This window comes from Petromyzon marinus, chromosome 72 (genome assembly GCF_048934315.1).
Source record: "Petromyzon marinus isolate PM22_M1 ecotype Great Lakes invasive population chromosome 72, UKy_Petmar_22M1.pri1.0, whole genome shotgun sequence".
Taxonomy (NCBI): Eukaryota; Metazoa; Chordata; class Hyperoartia; order Petromyzontiformes; family Petromyzontidae; genus Petromyzon; species Petromyzon marinus.
Genome location: NC_133738.1, coordinates 8949480 through 8968345, shown reverse-complemented (window position 1 = coordinate 8968345; position 18866 = coordinate 8949480). Strand labels below are relative to the sequence as shown.

Below are 18866 nucleotides of genomic sequence, written 5' to 3'. Positions count from 1 at the left end.
TACCTTGTTAATTGTTGTACCCTTCAGGTTTACTGACAGCTGGGACGGCCGGGTGCTACGGAGGAGGGGGGGGGGTGATGTTGCGCCATATCAAGGCGCTCTGTCTTCTGTCACCATGCTCACAGGCCTATAGGGGGCAGCCGGGAGAGTGAGCGGGAGGTGTAGTGGTTAACCTCGGGTAACCCCCCCCCCCCCCCCCGGGTGCCCCGTGAACGGAGGTAGAGACTCCAGACCCCAAGGGCTCGGGACTGGGGGCCAACGGTTCATTCCCGACCCTTCTGGAAGGTTCAAGGAAAGGTGTGGCAAGGGGCGGGGTAAGCTCCAACTTGTGTATAAAAGCCGGTCCTCTCATCAGGACCGGCAGCGTTCGTCCACTCAAGACCCGAAGACATCTGAAGGCTAGTCCAGCACCCTGGGACCCTCAACCGAGGCTCTTGTAAGAGCTGGGTTGCAGCGGACCAGCGGTGAGACCCGTACCCTGACTAGGTCGGGTCAGTCTAGCCTCCCCTAGCTCCCATAGCGGAGGACCTGTGAGAGCATAGCCCGGAGTCTGTAGGGCCCGCTAGAAGGGAGGCTGTACCTCCCTTAGGTTATCGGGTGAAGGGGCCGCATCCCGTAGTGTTACAGGGGCCATAACCCTTAGTCTTACGGCTATTGTTATTGTTATCGTTTATTTGAAATAAACGCGTTGCCTCCAAGGGAGAAGTCTCCCTCGAAGTTTATACCCACAACACGTACACAAAGGATAACATCTTCTGTGGGAATTTTATTTCTTTAAACGCAAAGTGTAGTTTTAAATGTTTTAAAGTGTAGTTTTAAATGTTTTTCACACATTTGATGGAAAATATTCTGTCTCTGAAACAGTGATGTACAGTACAATATTGTGGTGTACAGTATTGTGGTGTACAGTGATGTAATTATTGTGGTTTCCAAATTGCCTATTTTCAGTCAGAAGGTGAACAAGTATGGTGGTGGGTGCTCTCATTCCACTACATTGTTACACAGTATATATAGCTTCTCATAAAATTACTGCCAATAACAATCGCAAGAAAACATCTAATAACTGTATTTAATAATAATAAAAAACATTAAATGCAACAACATGGATTGAATTTGGGTTTATATCATTGATACCGATTTACTTTTCATAACAAACTTTGGGGTCTAGGAACTCCAAGAGTTTGGGAAAGATATCGGTAAATTGCTCTTTTAGAAGTAAAACTTAACTCTTAAAGAATCAGAAGATTTGAAATAATATCTGGACCATCACGTTTTATAAGACATTGTATATAAGCGATGGCCTTGAACTTAGGCAGTGGTTCTTAACCTGAGGTGGATGCACCCCCTGGGGGTGCGAGATGCCCTTTCTGGGGGTGCGAGACGTGGCCAGATTTCTTTAGAAGGTAAATCATCGAAACGCACATTAAGCACGGGCACGTAAGTACAACTACTTTGTTTCATAAAACCTATGCATTTATTAACATATATATTTGAACGATTGAGAACCAAACGAGTGCAAGGCTGTAGTAAAGGTTAAGAACCACTGAACTAAGGGAATAATCATTTGAACACAGATGCTTTGTCGACCTGAGTGAACACGTTTTTGCTGTCCTCCATTCTGACAGTGTACTCCTCACCGATGATCTCAACGTCAGGTGAGTGCACGGCTGAATCCTCCATAGTGAGGCTGTCTTCGTCGAAGTGGCGCTGGAACTGGACGGCGTGGAGGCATCGTCGTTGGCACATCACCGGTGTGAGCACCAGCAGGAAGAACAGCAGCAGCAAGCCCAGAAGTGCAGCCGCAGCGTTGGAGAAATGCGAGTATTCTCTGTCCGTTAAAACTACCTGGCACTTGGGAGCTTTCAGGATCCAGGCACTTTCTTATCTGCGCACAAGTAAGAAACAACCTTGATTCTTTCTACACAGGGTGCGGTTACGACGTCTAATATTCCAATGCTCAAACAAATAACTTAGCATAGTGACAATCTAAAACTCCTACAAACGTTTACAATTATAAATTCTAGACCATACGTTGATACATTCATTTGGTATTTGTGCCATTTCTTACAAAGATGCAGTGTTTCACATATGGAATTAGTCTGCCAGTAACGAGCGATGTTACTACGTGTAACATGCAGGCTTTCGCGATCAATATTATCCAAGATAATTTGGGTCAGATCGCATAAATATAGTCCGAAACAGGAGGCTTTCTCCACAACTCTGGCTGTTGCCTGATGACGCTGGTTGTTGTAATTACCTGCGAAACGTCACGGGTACTCTAATTGTAAATGTTGTGGGTTTACTCTCCAACACAGAACCAGTTATTGCTGAACTAGTACATGACAAACCTTGCTAATTGACTGTGTGAGATGGTGGGGGGTTCAACGACACATTTATATTTACTCCATCTAACCCCAAAAAAAACCTCTAATGGATGACTGTGTAATCCAAGTATACACAGGAATATTTTGAAAGAAAGACATCACTGTGCATCCAGTAAGCCCCAGGCCAACAGAAAGTACCTTTCACAAACTATATTGGCTATTCAATCAGTGCATGTTTGTATGTCATATTTTTTAAATGACTTGAAAAATATATAATCCAACTCAATACAATAGTCACTCTTGCTACTTACAATATTATATCTATAATGTAATAAAAGTAATGTATTGTGACTGAAAATATAACCAACTACAATATCAACAAAGTGCTGCCCCATGCACCAATATCTCAACTCTTCAGGACCTATCTCCACCCTACCCGACATCTCTGCATACGCTATATCCTTACGCCAGCTGCAGCCAAGACTCTCATCAGTGCATTTAGCACATCCGGAACCTGTCTGCTGCAACTCTCTCCTCTATGGATACACCAAATCTCTCGTCAATGCACATTGGTATATGGGGTGCATGGCCAGGACTGGTTCAGATGTTTGCTTGGCATTGACACCATTACTCATCAAATTTGTGACTGCTGTAATTAGTGGGCTCAAACGGGCTGCCTCCGAGATTATAACTAAAATGGGATCGTATCTTTATTGTAATTTATAGAGCACCTTGACCAAGGTGAAGATGAATAAAATACAAGGAAGGAATTAATGGGTGAACCCTGCGATGCGTGAATTTAGTTATAAATAATACAACAGTGAAGAGCAAATTATGACGAATGGATTCGATGGATGGGGAATGAATGGTAGCAACAAGGAGGTTAAGATGCCGTGAGATGCGCTAGGGGAAAACAAAAGTGAGTTGCGACGGAGAAGTGGAAGCTAATTAGCGAAGTTGACTGCTCAATGTGGCATTGAGCGGAATGACATGACTCAACCCACCCGTGTTTTGGCGGCCGCGCTCCCTCAGCGCCCACCTCCCACTGAGCCAGACCCTGCTCTGGGATGTGCTGGTAGACCAGGGGGCCGCCTGGCTCCGCAGCGTGGTACAGCGCCACGCATGGCCCTCGTGCATCTGTCTATTATTGCACAAAGACAAAGATCCCCCGTATAATCTAGATTAGAAGTTATCGTGACTGCAGGGATCCATACTCTTTGGTTCTTTCGGTAAAGTCACGTAGGTAAAATATTAAATAAATTAGCCTGAAAAGACTTGTAGGAAAAGTGCTGTTTGCAAGTACGACCTATGAAGGCCGGCACAGCACACGAGGGGGGTTGGTGGCCAAAAGCACGCCCGGACGCCTTTGTCTCCCCAGTGGCGATGTTTACACAACACACCAGGTACTCATTTGAGGCCGAAACGACCTAGGGGAGGCCCACCACCAGTTCAGATAATCGTCACTGGTGTTGGCCGTGAGCAGGAATCGAACTCGGGTACCCGGGTTCGTAGCGCAGCGTGCTAATCACTGCACTAATGCTCCCCACTATTGCACAAAGACAAAGATCCCCTATATAGCTTGTACAGACTGTTGGGTCCCTCGTGCATCCATCTATTATTGGACACACATACACACATACAGGCATGCGTAAACACATTTGTTTAACAAAGCAGGTATTCCTCTGTTTACAAACAAGGGATGCGTACCTCGAAAAGCACACATTACAGTGAGGGAAAAAAAGTATTTGATCCCCTGATCATTTTGTACGTTTGCCAACTGACAAAGAAATTATCAGTCTATAATTTTAATGGTAGGTTTATTTGAACAGTGAGAGACAGAATAACAACAAAATCCAGAAAAACGCATGTCAAAAATGTTATAAATTGATTTGCATTTTAATGAGGGAAATAAGTATTTGACCCCCTCTCAATCAGAAAGATTTCTGGCTCCCAGGTGTCTTTTATACAGGTAACGAGGTGAGATTAGGAGCACACTCTTAAAGGGAGTGCTCCTAATCTCAGCTTGTTACCTGTATAAAAGACACCTGTCCACAGAAGCAATCAATCAATCAGATGAAAGAAACACAAAAGAACTGTCAATCTCCCTCGCCTGGGGCTCCAAGCAAGATCTCACCTCGTGGAGTTGCAATGATCATGAGAACGGTGAGGAATCAGCCCAGAACTACACGGGAGGATCTTGTCAATGATCTCAAGGCAGCTGGGACCATAGTCACCAAGAAAACAATTGGTAACATACTACGCCGTGAAGGACTGAAATCCTGCAGAGCCCGCAAGGTCCCCCTGCTCAAGAAAGCACATATACATGCCCGTCTGAAGTTTGCCAATGAACATCTGAATGATTCAGAGGACAACTGAAAGTGTTGTGGTCAGATGAGACCAAAATGGAGCTCTTTGGCATCAACTCAACGTGCCGTGTTTGGAGGAGGAGGAATGCTGCCTATGACTCCAAGAACACCATCCCCACCGTCAACCATGGAGGTGGAAACATTATGCTTTGTTTTTCTGCTAAGGGGACAGGACAACTTCACCGCATCAAAGGGACGATGGACGGGGTCATGTACCGTCAAATCTTGGGTGATAACCTCCTTCCCTCAGCCAGGGCATTGAAAATGGGTCGTGGATGGGTATTCCAGCATGACAATGATCCAAAACACACGGCCAAGGCAACAAAGGAGTGGCTCAAGAAGAAGCACATTAAGGTCCTAGAGTGGCCTAGCCATTCTCCAGACCTTAATCCCATAGAAAATCTGTGGAGGGAGCTGAAGGTTCGAGTTGCCAAACGTCAGCCTCGAAACCTTAATGACTTGGATAAGATCTGCAAAGAGGAGTGGGACAAAATCCCTCCTGAGATGTGTGCAATCCTGGTGGCCAACTACAAAAAAAGTCTGACCTCTTTGATTGTTAACAAGGGTTTTGCCACCAAGGACTAAGTCATGTTTTGCACAGGGGTCAAATACTTATTTCCCTCATTAAAATGCAAATCAATTTATAACATTTTTGACATGCGTTTTTCTGGATTTTTTTGTTCTTATTCTGTCTCTCACTATTCAAATAAACCTACCATTAAAATTATAGACTGATCATTTCTTTGTCAGTGGGAAAACGTACAAAATCAGCAGGGGATCAAATACTTTTTTCCCTCACTGTAAATGACGTGGCTTTTCCCATGAATTTAATACCAAAAATTAAGGATGTGCTTCAGTCGTTCCAACTCTACTCCTGATCTAAAAATATACAGCTATACCAGAACATGTTGTGAATAATAAAATGTATTAATCTAAACCCTGCGACTCAGTCGTGCCACTGACCACAGAACCGGCCGGCCCCGTGACCGACTCAGGGACGTCATCGCCGTGAGCGGCCGATGTGGAGGCGGGCCCTGGCAAACCGAATGCCACTCTGGTGAAAATAGTGAGGGCGGAGTTGCTGCGCAGTCTGAGCGCAAGCCGTGATCGGGGCTATGACGTTTACACACTCCCTACGACGCGCTCACCACTGCATTCTCGCTACAACGCAGTCGCCGCTGCGCGCTCACTACGACGCGTTCACCACTGCGCTCTCGCTACGATGCGCTCGATGCTGTGCACACTCAGCGAGCATGCTTGGAAAGCAGGCCGTCAACGATCGCACAGCAAATTGCTTCCGTAATCGGCGAAGGAGCGTTGTGAGCTCTGCCTGTGCCAGGGTCCGCATGAGTGTTATAGCCACAGCAATTCGCTATGTGGAGCTAATAAAGCAATCCCCCAAACACTGCTGCGTTACCGCACTACGTGGCAAAAGGAGCGCGCTCCCCCCCCACCCCCCCGTCTCAGCACGCTGGCGACTCCCCCGCCTCACTGGGCGTTGTCATGTAACGCAGCGGCGAACCTTCCTTATTTTTGCACATTCTTGCCTAACATTATGTTTTTAGGTGTTGTGTTTCTGTTCACATCGGTTTATTGTATAGTAGTAGGGTAGAAGCAGTTCTTTAGCATCAATATGCTAAATTCCTCTGTTATATGTAAACTCCTTTGTCAAGGCGCTCTGCTCCTCCCACCCAGCTTAAAATACGCTGCCAAGCTAAGCAGTGTTCATTAGGACGCTGTCTTTCCGACAGCTCTGTTCTTCACCTGTGGACGGCTGCTTGTGTTGTGGCCAAAACGTCGTGAGAATTTTATTGTTTTATTTTTATTATTTCCCTTCTACGTGACTTTTCCGAAAGATCCAAGAACACAAATCCCTGCAGTCACGAAAGCTTTAAATCGAAAATTGTCTTACATTTGTTTGTGAAATTTGCATAAACATACAAAGACAAAAATAAATATCCTACTGTAAAAAGTTTGTATTTACTGTATCCTACTTTGCACTCCAATCTCGAAGACTGCATGGGGTGATGTACATAGTAAGTAGTAGTACTACTACACTCTTGATTCTCAACAACTTGTGTTTGACGATCGCCGGATTGATGTGAACGCCAAATTACATGCACTTTTTGCCGGATCACTGTATATTTTATTTTTATTAGTTATGAAAGATGTATATACGTGAAGTATATTTATTGTTTAAATTGTATTATGTAGTGTATAATGAAGTGAATATATTTGACACTAAAATCAAGCAAATCTACTTTTCTTTCTAATGCACACGGTGCCAATCGCCGGACTGGTTACAGCCTTCAGAGCGGTTTTGCCAGATCAGCCCGGGACCACCGGATAATGTTGGAGCCACAGAAAATTGTTCAGCACCAGATAATCGTTGATCAACTTGTTTATATCTAAACGTGTAACTCTTAACTACTAGATGGCTTTAGCCTTGTTGTCTACAACTCGTCCCCCCCCAGGTGCAGAAATAAGCAGCGAGGATTTTGGATAGGGAGCCTGGAAAAGGGCAATGATGAGCGCAGAGCGTTCCATGGCCCAAAGGGGAATTGCTGAACGTGAACAAACCATTGGACTGGTGACCGGCAGCATAGGACGTAGAGAAAACACGCAGCGCTCCGTTTACCACCAAATGGCAGTATTGTCATTGTTTGTTCTTTTACCATTTAGGCTTCTTTACCCACGAAAGCCTCACTCAATCTCAAGGCTCTTTTTCAGGAAGGCCTTGCAAAGTATTTTTTTGCAGTTGGAGAGAGCGACGTTGTCGATGCGTAATTCCAACCAAGATAATTGCAGGTATTTTTTCCCCCCAAAATTGAATTGGAATGTTTTTTTGCGCAAAGACCAGTTTCAGATAGCAGACTCTGCCAGGTAAGTGTAAACCACGGTTTGGCATGCACACACACACGCAGCAGCACACGCAAACCTGGCACTCACCACTGTGCTGGCCACCAGCGGCACGCCATCCACGCAGCTGCGCACCGCTAGCAAGGTGCAGCGGGGCCACTCGGGCCCATAGGGGAGTCTCTCCCCGGCACCAGCAGCAGCGGAAGCGGGGCCCTCGAAGGGTGGTGGGCTAAGCCCCCAGAGGCGCACCTGTACTGTCTGCACCGGAAACTCCAGCAGCTCCACCGGGATGGCTCGCAATCTGAAAAGCATTTGTGATAAGGCCATCATCGCCGTGAGAAACACAACACTAGTCCCTCGGTTAACAGCGACATCAGTTCAACGGTTTTTGCGGTTAACGTTTCGCCTGCCATAGGGCACCCCCCCCCCCATAGTTGACTAATATTAACATTGTTGACTAACATATTAAAGTTATGCATGCGGTGGCGCCAATTTGTACTTATCCGAGCGCTTGTACGTGGGGCTGAGCTATGCTCTCAGCCAATCAGTGACACTCATTTATGAGCCGTTTAGACCTCCACTGGCTTTGCTTACATTATACCTTCTGTTTTTGGGAGTGAAAACAGCTCTCTTCAGTTATTTCAGTTAACAGTAGTTTCGTGGAATGGATTAGAAACGTTAACCGAGGGGCTACTGCACTGTGTGTGGTGGGTCCCTAATTGTGGTGCCACGGTACAAAAGCGCACCCTGCCGCCATCTTTGTTTACATTCGCTCAGCCAGTGAGAGATGACGAACGCTCCAAGCCAATCAGAAACCCGCGGGTAATAGGAGCGTGAATAAGAGGACATTTCCTGCATTACAATATTGCAATATCCCATTTTTAAGGGATCACTACTATACTATGCTTTTGTTTTAGTCATAATAGATTTTTGGGTCAGATCTCCAAATTAAAATGTGTCGTGAAGCATGCTCCACTTCACAGCCAATTCATAAAGTTGCCACATGAACAGAAGTGGTAATGCATTACTACGGTGTCCTAACATTTAACAATTATGGAAAAAATAAGTATTGGATGCAAGTCACACCCAACAAATTTTGCACTTTTACCAAGCAGTGAAAAACAGAGGAGCGCTCACTCGCTGGGGCGATGCTCGTAGCAGCTGCCAAAGTCCACGTACTCCACCAGCAGGACGCTGTCGCCACCGGCGAGCATGCGGGGGCCGCACTTGACGCGAGCTCGGCACCAGCGGCCGTCCTCGCTGAACGGCGCCATGCAGAGCGAGCCTGCAGCCACAGACACGTGGAAGTTCGGGGGGGGGTCATGGACTCCCACAACAACAACGTTACAGACATATTTTGGGTCCAGGGTAGCTTATATAATTATTTAAACAATTTAGAACATATCTCCATACTGTAAACAATCGACTATTCATCTTACAATAACTAATATGCAACGTTATATGAGGATATGTTTCTAAGCTATGGTCATTGGTAAACACCGCGAGATAAGCTTAAGGCATACATGAACACAAAATACATGGCAATGGGCCACGTGAGCAAGGAGAATCGCTCGTCTTGGCAGTGCCGATGGTCAAACGCGCTCCACCACGTTAATAAACGGCCCTCTCCTCCCACAGCTCTCACCAGTTTCAAAGAATGTCGTTGCAAACCTCGCGACGAGCAGACTACGCGAATGAGGGGTGTGTGCAGGGGAGGGTGGGGGGTTACGCATTGTGGAGCACAGTTGGTGCATCTTGTCGTTTGGATCTTGCAGTACCCATCACGACACGTGCCAAATAATTATTAAATGTTTTTGCCAGACGTCCCATAGAGTAGCTAGTTACAATAATCGAGCCCCGTTGATACTATGCTACACACCACCGTGTTGGCTCCGTCACGACTCAATAATGGTCAAATGTGTCAGAGCTTGCAGTACCCATCACGACACGTGCCAAATAATTATTAAATGTTTTTGCCAGACGTCCCATAGAGTAGCTAGTTACAATAATCGAGCCCCGTTGATACTATGCTACACACCACCGTGTTGGCTCCGTCACGACTCAATAATGGTCAAATGTGTCAGAGCTTGATATGAAAATTGCTCGACCTGACATAATTTTGCACGTGATCTTGCCAGTCTGTTCCGTGACCTCCTCCTGCCAGCAGCAGGCCTTCGACCCTTCACGTTGGTCTCAATGTGCACCGAGCATGGCACAAGCGCCGTGGTGATGTCACTGCCACTTGGGTGTTGTTGTTTCAACATATGAAGCTGCAGGGGTGGCTGTTACCACACCACTCTGTTTAGCTTTCTTGGAATAAGTTTTCACATGACAAACTTGTGTATAAAAACCTTATTTGTGTGAACCTATACAAGCATGTTGTATGTGTGTATAAATGCTTACAAACAGCACTTGCCTCACAGTCTGTTCAGGCTCTACGGAGGATATTTGTTTGCATGGAACTTCTTTCGAACCATACGTAGTCAATCGTGCTAATCGGAGGTGTGGGGGAAGGACAACAAACTAAACACACACAAAGCGGTTCTACAGAAAGTTTTCTAATATCAGGAAGAGAGTTCCAGATGGACACAGCAGCACATCTGAAAGCGTACGATGTGGTGACCATCTTTGTTCGATGGCAAGTCAAAAGCCGCTGCGAGGATGACCGGAGTTCGCATGATGGTTCACATTCCTTGACGAGATCACTAAGGTATTGTGGTTGATATGTGGCGCGCACTTTGTGTGTAATGAGCATGACCTTACAGTGGAATTGTTCAGAAACTGGAAGTCAATGCAGCTTGGCGAGCACCGGACGGACATGGTCAGATCTTGCATTACCCATCACGACACGTGGCAAAGAGTTTGTACACGCTGCAGCTTGGTAATGTTTATGCCAGACGTCTCGTAGAGTAACGAGTTGCAATAATTGAGCCTTGTCGAGACGATGCTACACGCCACCGTGTTGGCTACGTCACAACTAAATAGTGGTCGAATGTGTCGTAGAGCCCTGATGTGAAAATTGCTCGACCTGACTATATTTTGCACGTGGTGATCAAACGACACATTCTGGTTGAGGATGGTGCTGAGGCTCTATAAAAGTAGAAAACTGTAAATTCGGAAAGCACAACAACGTTTATTGTGAGCACTGCATCGTCTTACTTACCAACATTAAAATCCTTTTGTGGAGAAAGGCGGATCGGTGATGTGTGGATTTTAATGAAAGCGGCGATCAGATTGGGGTTGAGGCCTTGCTCATACTCTTGGCCCTCCAAGAGAGGCGTGGGCGGGGTGCTGGCAGACAGGCGGATGTACACCTACGTGGTGGGATCATTACCAAGAGATCACGACACCAAGAGATAACGAAATCAATTCACTGGACCAAGAATAACTGTAGCACAAAACGAGTATCTTGCTGTCTCTCTGTTCCTCCTTTTCCTTGCGCTCAATCCACGCTTGCACTCTTTTTCTCTTCTTCCCCCCCCCTTCACTGGAACAAACTTCCCCCTTCACATTAAGCAGTGAACTAGTTTCCGCTCCTCACTCAAAACTCACACTTATTGTTCCTTAGTTCACCCCACGACCCCCCCCCCCTTTAATCTCCCCCTCATAACCGCCACCGTTACTTTTCCCTCTTCATATTCTCATATTGCTTTCACTCATTCCCCATTCATTCAATCCATGTATCATCATTGACCGTCATCAATTTTGCTTTCACCGAATTCCCGCATTACCAATTTTCTCCCATTGCTTCCTCTCAACTATTTTATTCACCTCATCATTACATTCATACATTGTTGCATCGTTGTTAATTATTTGTAAAGCGCCTTAGTTAAGGCGCTTTATAAATTATTTTAAGATAACAGCGCCATATGCAATACACATTTAGGATAGCAGTTTATTTAGCTTTACGCAGCTCATTTTTAATGTTAGGTGTGAGGGCTGTTTAATAATCCTGGGCAACGGCCAATACCTTTGTAGTCAAACACAATGACAACACTTCTCTCATTCTACCAGATCCCAAAGCTTTTGCAGGAATCGGCAGCCAACCTTGAAGGTCTCTGCTCTCTCATAGTCACCAACTGGTGGCTTTAGTTCTTTCCCTTCAGTCGCCAGCCTCTGGATGCCACTCCCGTGGCCGTTCTGTGACTTGCCCCCTCCTCTATCATGCAAAAGTAACCCCCCCCACCCCCTACGTTTGCCTGTTAAATCTTAACGCTGCCTCAAATATGTTATAAAATACAAATACATTGCTCTTCAGATTATTGCAATTCAGTATGATGCAGCACAACTCAACGTACAGTAGAATCTCAATTATCCACGCTAATGACGGGGAGGATGGCCGCGGATAATTCAAAATCGCATATAATCCAAAAATATCCATTCTCTGCAGATATCTATGCCAAAAAACACTAACATAAATATATTAAAACTCACAAAATAAATGATCGGATAAATAAATCAAATGAAGCTGAACTGATTTCGATTGTTACTCTTTAGATTTAGAACGAATCCTAACAATCATTCTATCGTTAGGTTTTCATGGCCTTGCTCAGTGATAACACTTTCCAGCTCCCGTGCAGAATACTCGGTCCACTAAGGAGACGGCAGCAGAGCCATGCCAATCAACATCAATCAAACTCCACCCACTGCTGTAAATATTTGCAACTACTCGACTGTAGGGGTGATCACGTGGATGTAGGATCAACCGGAGCAACATATTTGTTCAGTTTAAGCACATGACTTGTAATAAACATTGAATAACAATGTATAACTGTTTTTAGATTATTAATTTGGGCTTAAGAGAAAATCCATGAGTTGTTAATTTGTCAAAATCTTAAGTGCGAGGTTAATCAGAAAATCGGATAAACTGCATGCAGATAATCGAGAATCTACTGTATTTGGATTCCTGATGATGCCACCGCCACTCTCGACATGGACAGTGTCTACTTGTTAACCATCGCTGTTACCTGATTGGGAAGTTCCAAATGGGTGACCGAGACTGGGTAATAGTGTCCTGGGGGTGGCAGCGTCATAAAACTAAGACTGGTTGGCCTTTGCTGCAGCGTGAATACCTGCACGACACCGTACACACCACATCAAGAATACACATGGAGAAAACACCACAATATTTTCTTAGCCCAAAGTAGTAAACACAGGTTGAATTAAAAGTGATTACTCGTGTGTCTTCCGGAATAAAATCTACCAAGCTTAGCCTTTCTGGAATTCAGGCTGCAAAATCCTTGCTAATATTGCCTTGCTTAAAAAAACCTCCGATTGGTTACTTTGGGTATGGGATTCAGAAGTCTGTTTCCACTTTCCCACTGGCACATTCAAGCCGTGCCAAACCATCCAGGCACGGCTCAGAAGGTACCAGGTGTTGTATATATATAGGCCTTTTTCCAAAATTGATGTTAATAATAATTCTGGCAATTTTTTTTTTATTAATCGTAGTGTCGCGTGGGGGCAAAAGGGGGTGAGGTGAACCCCCATCCCCTCACAGCAGCAGCCCTTCTCACTCGGAAACAGGCAGCCGGAGATAAGCCATAAAAGATAATAAAAACCCAAAACAAAAGAGAAGGGGGGGAATTCCCCATGAGAGTCTGGAAAAATCCCGACACGGCTTCAAAGCCTCGCCAGCTTCCAGGGCAGCGAAAACCGGACAGACAAGTTTTTGGGTTATTTTAATTAACAGAAAGTCAAAAAACTCAGCAACAAGAATAAGTGAGCATCATAGATCAACACACTCACTCCGATTAAAAACCAGGCTACAATCTACAGTAGTGGGTTATCAACGCTCATATATGAGTTTAATACTGTTATTCACCTTAAAATCTATAACATCTTGCCGTCTATGTGACTTTACAAAATTCAAGGAATATGAATTCCAGCAGTCAAGAAGCTTAACTGAAACTTAGTTATACCTCTAACCTCAGGACATCAAAATATAACTCGAGTATAACAGCATGGATCCCTGGATACAGACGGGGGAACGAAGGTTAATAAAACCCTAGGAAATCTTAAATAACGAATCTTGGGAAACATAAACCAAATAATAATTATGAAGTATTAAACCGGGGGTAATCCGGAAGAGATGAGGTGAAATAGGTCAAACTTACATAACCAAAATAAAATGTATCCCAGAGAGAAAGAGAGTCTCCCTACCGCCTTTGTCTTCCAGCAGCATGTGATAGAATTTGCATACGCAGGCAGAGGACATCTCCTCTTGAAAATGAAAATCAAATACCACGATGGAAGCAATTTAAACGCTGCTAAAAACATACCTTGAGTCACGTACAGAATCATAACGACAAAGTGGTACGGTATCAAGTTATGAGGTAAAATAAAATGTTTAACTTCAAAAGCCTCAACACACCCCTTAATTTCGATTTAAAGCTTTCAAGACTGCAAGGATTACTCGTCTTTGGTTCTTTCGGTAAAGTCACGTAGAATGAGAATAAAATAATAAAATAAGACAATAAAATTCTCACGACGTTTCAGCCACAACACAAGTAGCCTTCTTCAGGTGAAAGAACAGAACTGTTGGGACGACAGAGCTTGAAAGAACGCTGTTAAGATTCGTAGCGTCTATTAAGCTCGGTGAGAGGCGTGGAGAGCCTTGACAAAGGAGTTTACCTATTAAAGCAGGATAATTTAGCATTGAAATAGCTGAGGGATTAGCTTGTGACAGAAATAGCTGTGTTAAAGTCAAAGTTTACATATCAACAGAGGCATTTAGTATATGGACGTTAAAGGCCTCCAACTACCAACTATCATGAAGTAAACGGTGTGAAAAAACTAAATCTATATTACATCATTATAAATGTACTTAATATATTCTTCAATAAGCTGAGCTATTAATCACAAAGCAACTGGGGATACACTACACTATATAATGAATACTATATAGTAAACCAATAAAAAAACAAAATATAAGCTCCCTCAATCTTATCAGTGAACTCTATATACTCTCCAATCAGCTGAGCCACCAACAATAAGTCATATATCAATGCCATATGGCGAAAAATGGTGGGGTTTTTTTCTTCCTTCCCCTCACCGCTAGCACCACGGACAGCGACGTTCAGGCGGACGAGTCAATCCATGCTCGGAACGGAGGAGGGGGGAGAGGGAAACAAGATCCCACCAACAACCTGGTTACCAAAACGAACAAAATCATCTCTGATTCAACAGCATTAATTGATCAGACCAAACAGTTCTCGTTGAAACCCTCTGCTGCCAGACCACCAAGATTATATGGCCTCCCAAAGATACACAAAGAGGATACACTGCTTCGTCCCATCGTCTCTACTATAAACTCCCCCACCAATAAACTTGCACGTTTACTGGCTGATATACTGCGACCTTTCACTGGAAAAACCACCTTTGCGGTACTAAATTCTACTCACCTGGTATCGACAATCAAAGGAATTTCCCTGTCCCCAGACGACCTGCTTGTCAGTTTTGATGTGGTGTCCTTATTCACCAAAGTTCCGGTACCTGACACCATCGCAATCATTGAAGACTTGGTTCATCAAGGACTGCATACTGATGTACCCCCCCTGGTGAGACATTGCTTAACCAACACATACTTCACCTGGAATGGAACTTTCTACAAACAGACTGAGGGCACCCCAATGGGCTCCCCCCCCCCTGTCTCCGGTTGTAGCCAACGTATTCATGGAAAAATTTGAAACTGACGCCATTCCAGACTGCCACTCTACGCCCGACCTTATGGAAGAGGTACGTGGATGACACTTTTGTCATCTGGCCACATGGCCAGCCTGCTCTAGACCAATTTCTCGACCACATCAATTCCATGCACCCATCCATCAGATTTACCATGGAGGTCGAAAAAGATGGCAAGCTACCCTTTTTGGATGTCTTAATTAAAAGGAGACCTGATGGTTCAATGAGCCATTCTGTCTATAGAAAAGCTACCCATACAGATGCTTACTTGAAACCAGATTCCCACCACCATCCATCCCAGAAGAATTCCCTCATCAAGTCTCTACATCATAGAGCCCAATGCATTTCTGACCAGGAACACATTGCCAGTGAACTCAAGCACGTACACCAGGCTCTCAGAACTAATGGTTACTCCAACTACACAATCCGCAAAGCCATCACTCCAGTCATGAAGAAGGATCCTCTTGAGGAGCCACTCAAAACCATCACCTTACCCTACATTGCAGGGGTCACTAAAAATATCTCCAAAATCCTGAATAAACACAAGATCCAGGTCCGATTCAACACAGTACATAAATCCGTGATCTGGTTTCTTCTGTAAAAATGCTGTTCCAGACATACAGTTTCCAGGCGTTTACAAACTTAAGTGCATCTGTGGTAGCAACTACATTGGGGAAACCAAACGACATATCTCGGACCGCATCCGCGAACATAAAGCAGACTTGAAACACGGTAGGACGAATTCTTCTGCCGTGGCAGATCACTGTTATAATTCAGTGGGTTCACATGACATTGACTTCTCCAAGACGGAGGTTCTTTGCAAGCCAACTGGCTACCATGAGAGATTCGTTCATGAGGCCATCCACATTTACAAGCATAGACAATTTCAACCGTGAAGATGGATTCTGGCTTAGTAACCATTGGAAAGATGTTTTAAACCATTTCGGTTCTTAATTAATTGTATTTTACGGTGACCGTCAGACCGCAGCTCTTTCGCTGGCATTGCCTCTTAATACCTCTCACACCACGGTTAATGGTATGGTTTATAACATGGAGTATAACAGCGCATTGGAGTTGTTTCCCTCTCCCCCCTCCTCCGTTCCGAGCATGGATTGACTCGTCCGCCTGAACGTCGCTGTCCGTGGTGCTGGCGTTGAGGGGAAAGGAAAAAAACACCATTTTTCGCCATATGGCATTGATATATAACGACTGATTGTTGGTGACTCAGCTGATTGGAGAGTATATAGAGTTTATTGATAACATTGAGGGAGCTTATATTGTTTTTTATTGGTTTACTATATGGTATTCATTATATAGTGTAGTGTATACCCAGTTGCTTTGTGATTAATACTCAGCTTATTGAAGAATATATTAAGTACATTTATTATATTGATGTAATATAGATAAAGTTTTTCACATCGGTTTACTTTATGATAGTTGGTAGTTGGAGGCCTTTAGCGTCCATATACTAAATGCCTCTGTTGATATGTAAACTTTGACTTTAACACCGCTGTTTCTGTCACAAGCTAATCCCTCAGCTATTTCAATGCTAAATTCTCCTTCTTTGATAGGTAAACTCCTTTGTAAAGGCTCTCCACGCCTCTCACCGAGCTTAAAAGACGCTACGAATCTTATCAGCATTCATTCAAGCTCTGTCGTCCCGACAGTTCTGTTCTTTCACCCGAAAAAGGCTACTTGTGTTGTGGCCGAAACGTCGTGAGAATTTTATCGTCTTATTTTATTTCATTATTTTATTTTCATTCTACGTGACTTTACCGAAAGAACCAAAGAAGAGGCAAAATAATGTCACACCGGGAGGGAAGAGAAGAGGGGGGAGAACTCGACCGGACAGGGGGAACCCCCCTTTCCTTCCAGATTAATTGTGACAGAGGGTTGCAGAAGAAGGACGCACTCGGGGGCAATCTGGAGCATCTGTTTCCTTTTGATGGCGGGATGGCTTGAGGAAGGCGACAGGAACCATGCCTTGATGAAACTTATATTACTTCAATAAATATGACACACAAACAGGCCGGACAAACAGCTGTTCCCACAGGCTGAGAGCGAAATCAAAGGAAGTTCCGGTCCTTTGTGAGAAGGCGAGCCGAGGTGGGCGAAATTCCACATATAACCAGCAAGACGACACACACAGTTGAGCTCTGCAAGGAAGAGTGCTGCGAACGACAGAAACTGCGACGGGCAGACTCCGGGGCATGGCCTCGAGATCAACAATGGGTGCTGTGTCTCGCAGAGAAGAGGGGCAAGGTGATGTTTGGTGCCGAGTTCGGCATGGACCGACAGAGTATCGCTGAAAGTTTTATTTTACAGTTATCCTGATGTTTTGAGTCGCTTGCAAAGTCAAGGATTGCGATAAGTCGTATTGTACTAAGCTATCAGAGTTGTGTAAGAGGTGTGCGAATACAATTTACAAGTTTTGAGAGTGAGTGCCAGCTCCCACAAGCCAGCAGTGCTGCGAACGGCAGGCTCCGGGAACCTGCCCCCGTGACTGGCACATCGTCACAGCTACCAACGGCAGAAGACAACGATCAACTATGGAAGATGGCCAACCACAGAAGATAACAGCCAGCCGAGGGCCATCAGTCACCGAAGAGCTCGAGTTGAACTGGCGAGCAGCACCAAGCAATCAACCTCGAGAAAGGGGGGAAAGCGCCAAGCACTGACCAAGCCAGCATCGCAGAGAACCAGCCGCACGCGCAATCGACACCGCCAGAGAGACGGAGCAGGAGAGAGCACGCCGCAGCGTCACCAAGCAAGGGTGTCAGCTGCCAGCGGACAAGCTGCGGGTGCTACCCGACGACGGGATCATCGCGCACCGACGGCGAGCGTCGTGTCAACGCTTCCAACCGGCTGCGGACAGAACTCCGGCCGCCCGTGAGAAGGAAGGAGAACCCAGCTATCCGTATGATACGCACACTTCCACACATTACAACGCATCGCCTGGCGTCTGCTTGACGCAAAGAATTGATCAAAGACACATCCACAGTCAACACATACACGAACTAACAATAAGACTCATGATAAGTGCGTCAAATATCAACTGATAACGAAGAACACGGCTGCCATTGGGTTACGGGGAAACGGTCGTTTACAAGTATTTTAGTAGTTATGTTTCTTTTGATTTGCATAAATATTATCAATGAATTCATCGATGAAAACTAAACGTTTAGAAACCTAAGTTACGAATCTACACACTCACAGGGAGAATATTGTGTTGAAATCTTTCTTGTGATCGTAGAATCTGCCCGCAAATTTATTGAAGCCTTAGCCAATTGATAAGTATTTGCTGAAGCAGGCATACTGCCGCACACCATTGTTCTAAGGCATTTCGTTAATTACATAATCTTGCCCATTAATTCATTGCCGATATACTTTTGCCTTCGGGACATGTTTCTTTATTGCATTCGTATGAATATCGTTGCATGAATTTTTAAGGACTTTTTGTTCCTATCGCCGTATATGCTCGTGTTACTCTGAGGAATTAATCAATTGTTCTGTTACCCAGTTAACAAACGTGATCATTGAGGGTTAAATGTATGGATCAATGAGAACATCTCCAGGAGTACTGTGTTGACAATTCCAAGCATAAGAGTTCGCACATTAGAGTTAAGGTTTTGTT

General features: G+C 44.8%; 1 protein-coding gene across 5 annotated transcripts in view; it reads right to left on the bottom strand.

Annotated features, from left to right (window-relative positions):
- Positions 1-746: 746 nt before the first annotated feature.
- The window catches only part of LOC116957289 (RING finger protein 17-like), a 126342-nt gene continuing 108222 nt past the window's right edge, over positions 747-18866 (bottom strand). For 4 of the 5 annotated variants that reach the window (XM_032979344.2, XM_032979342.2, XM_076055739.1 and 1 more), the window contains exons 37-42: positions 12517-12621; positions 10713-10863; positions 8687-8834; positions 7640-7850; positions 3329-3465; positions 747-1885 (exon numbers count right to left, since the gene is read on the bottom strand). In XM_032979344.2, coding sequence (XP_032835235.2) covers positions 1882-1885; positions 3329-3465; positions 7640-7850; positions 8687-8834; positions 10713-10863; positions 12517-12621 — 756 coding nt within the window. In that variant the 3' untranslated portion in view covers positions 747-1881. Of the gene's footprint in view, positions 1886-3328; positions 3466-7639; positions 7851-8686; positions 8835-10712; positions 10864-12516; positions 12622-18866 lie in introns of those variants that run through there. The other variant, XM_032979346.2, reaches the window with a different exon arrangement.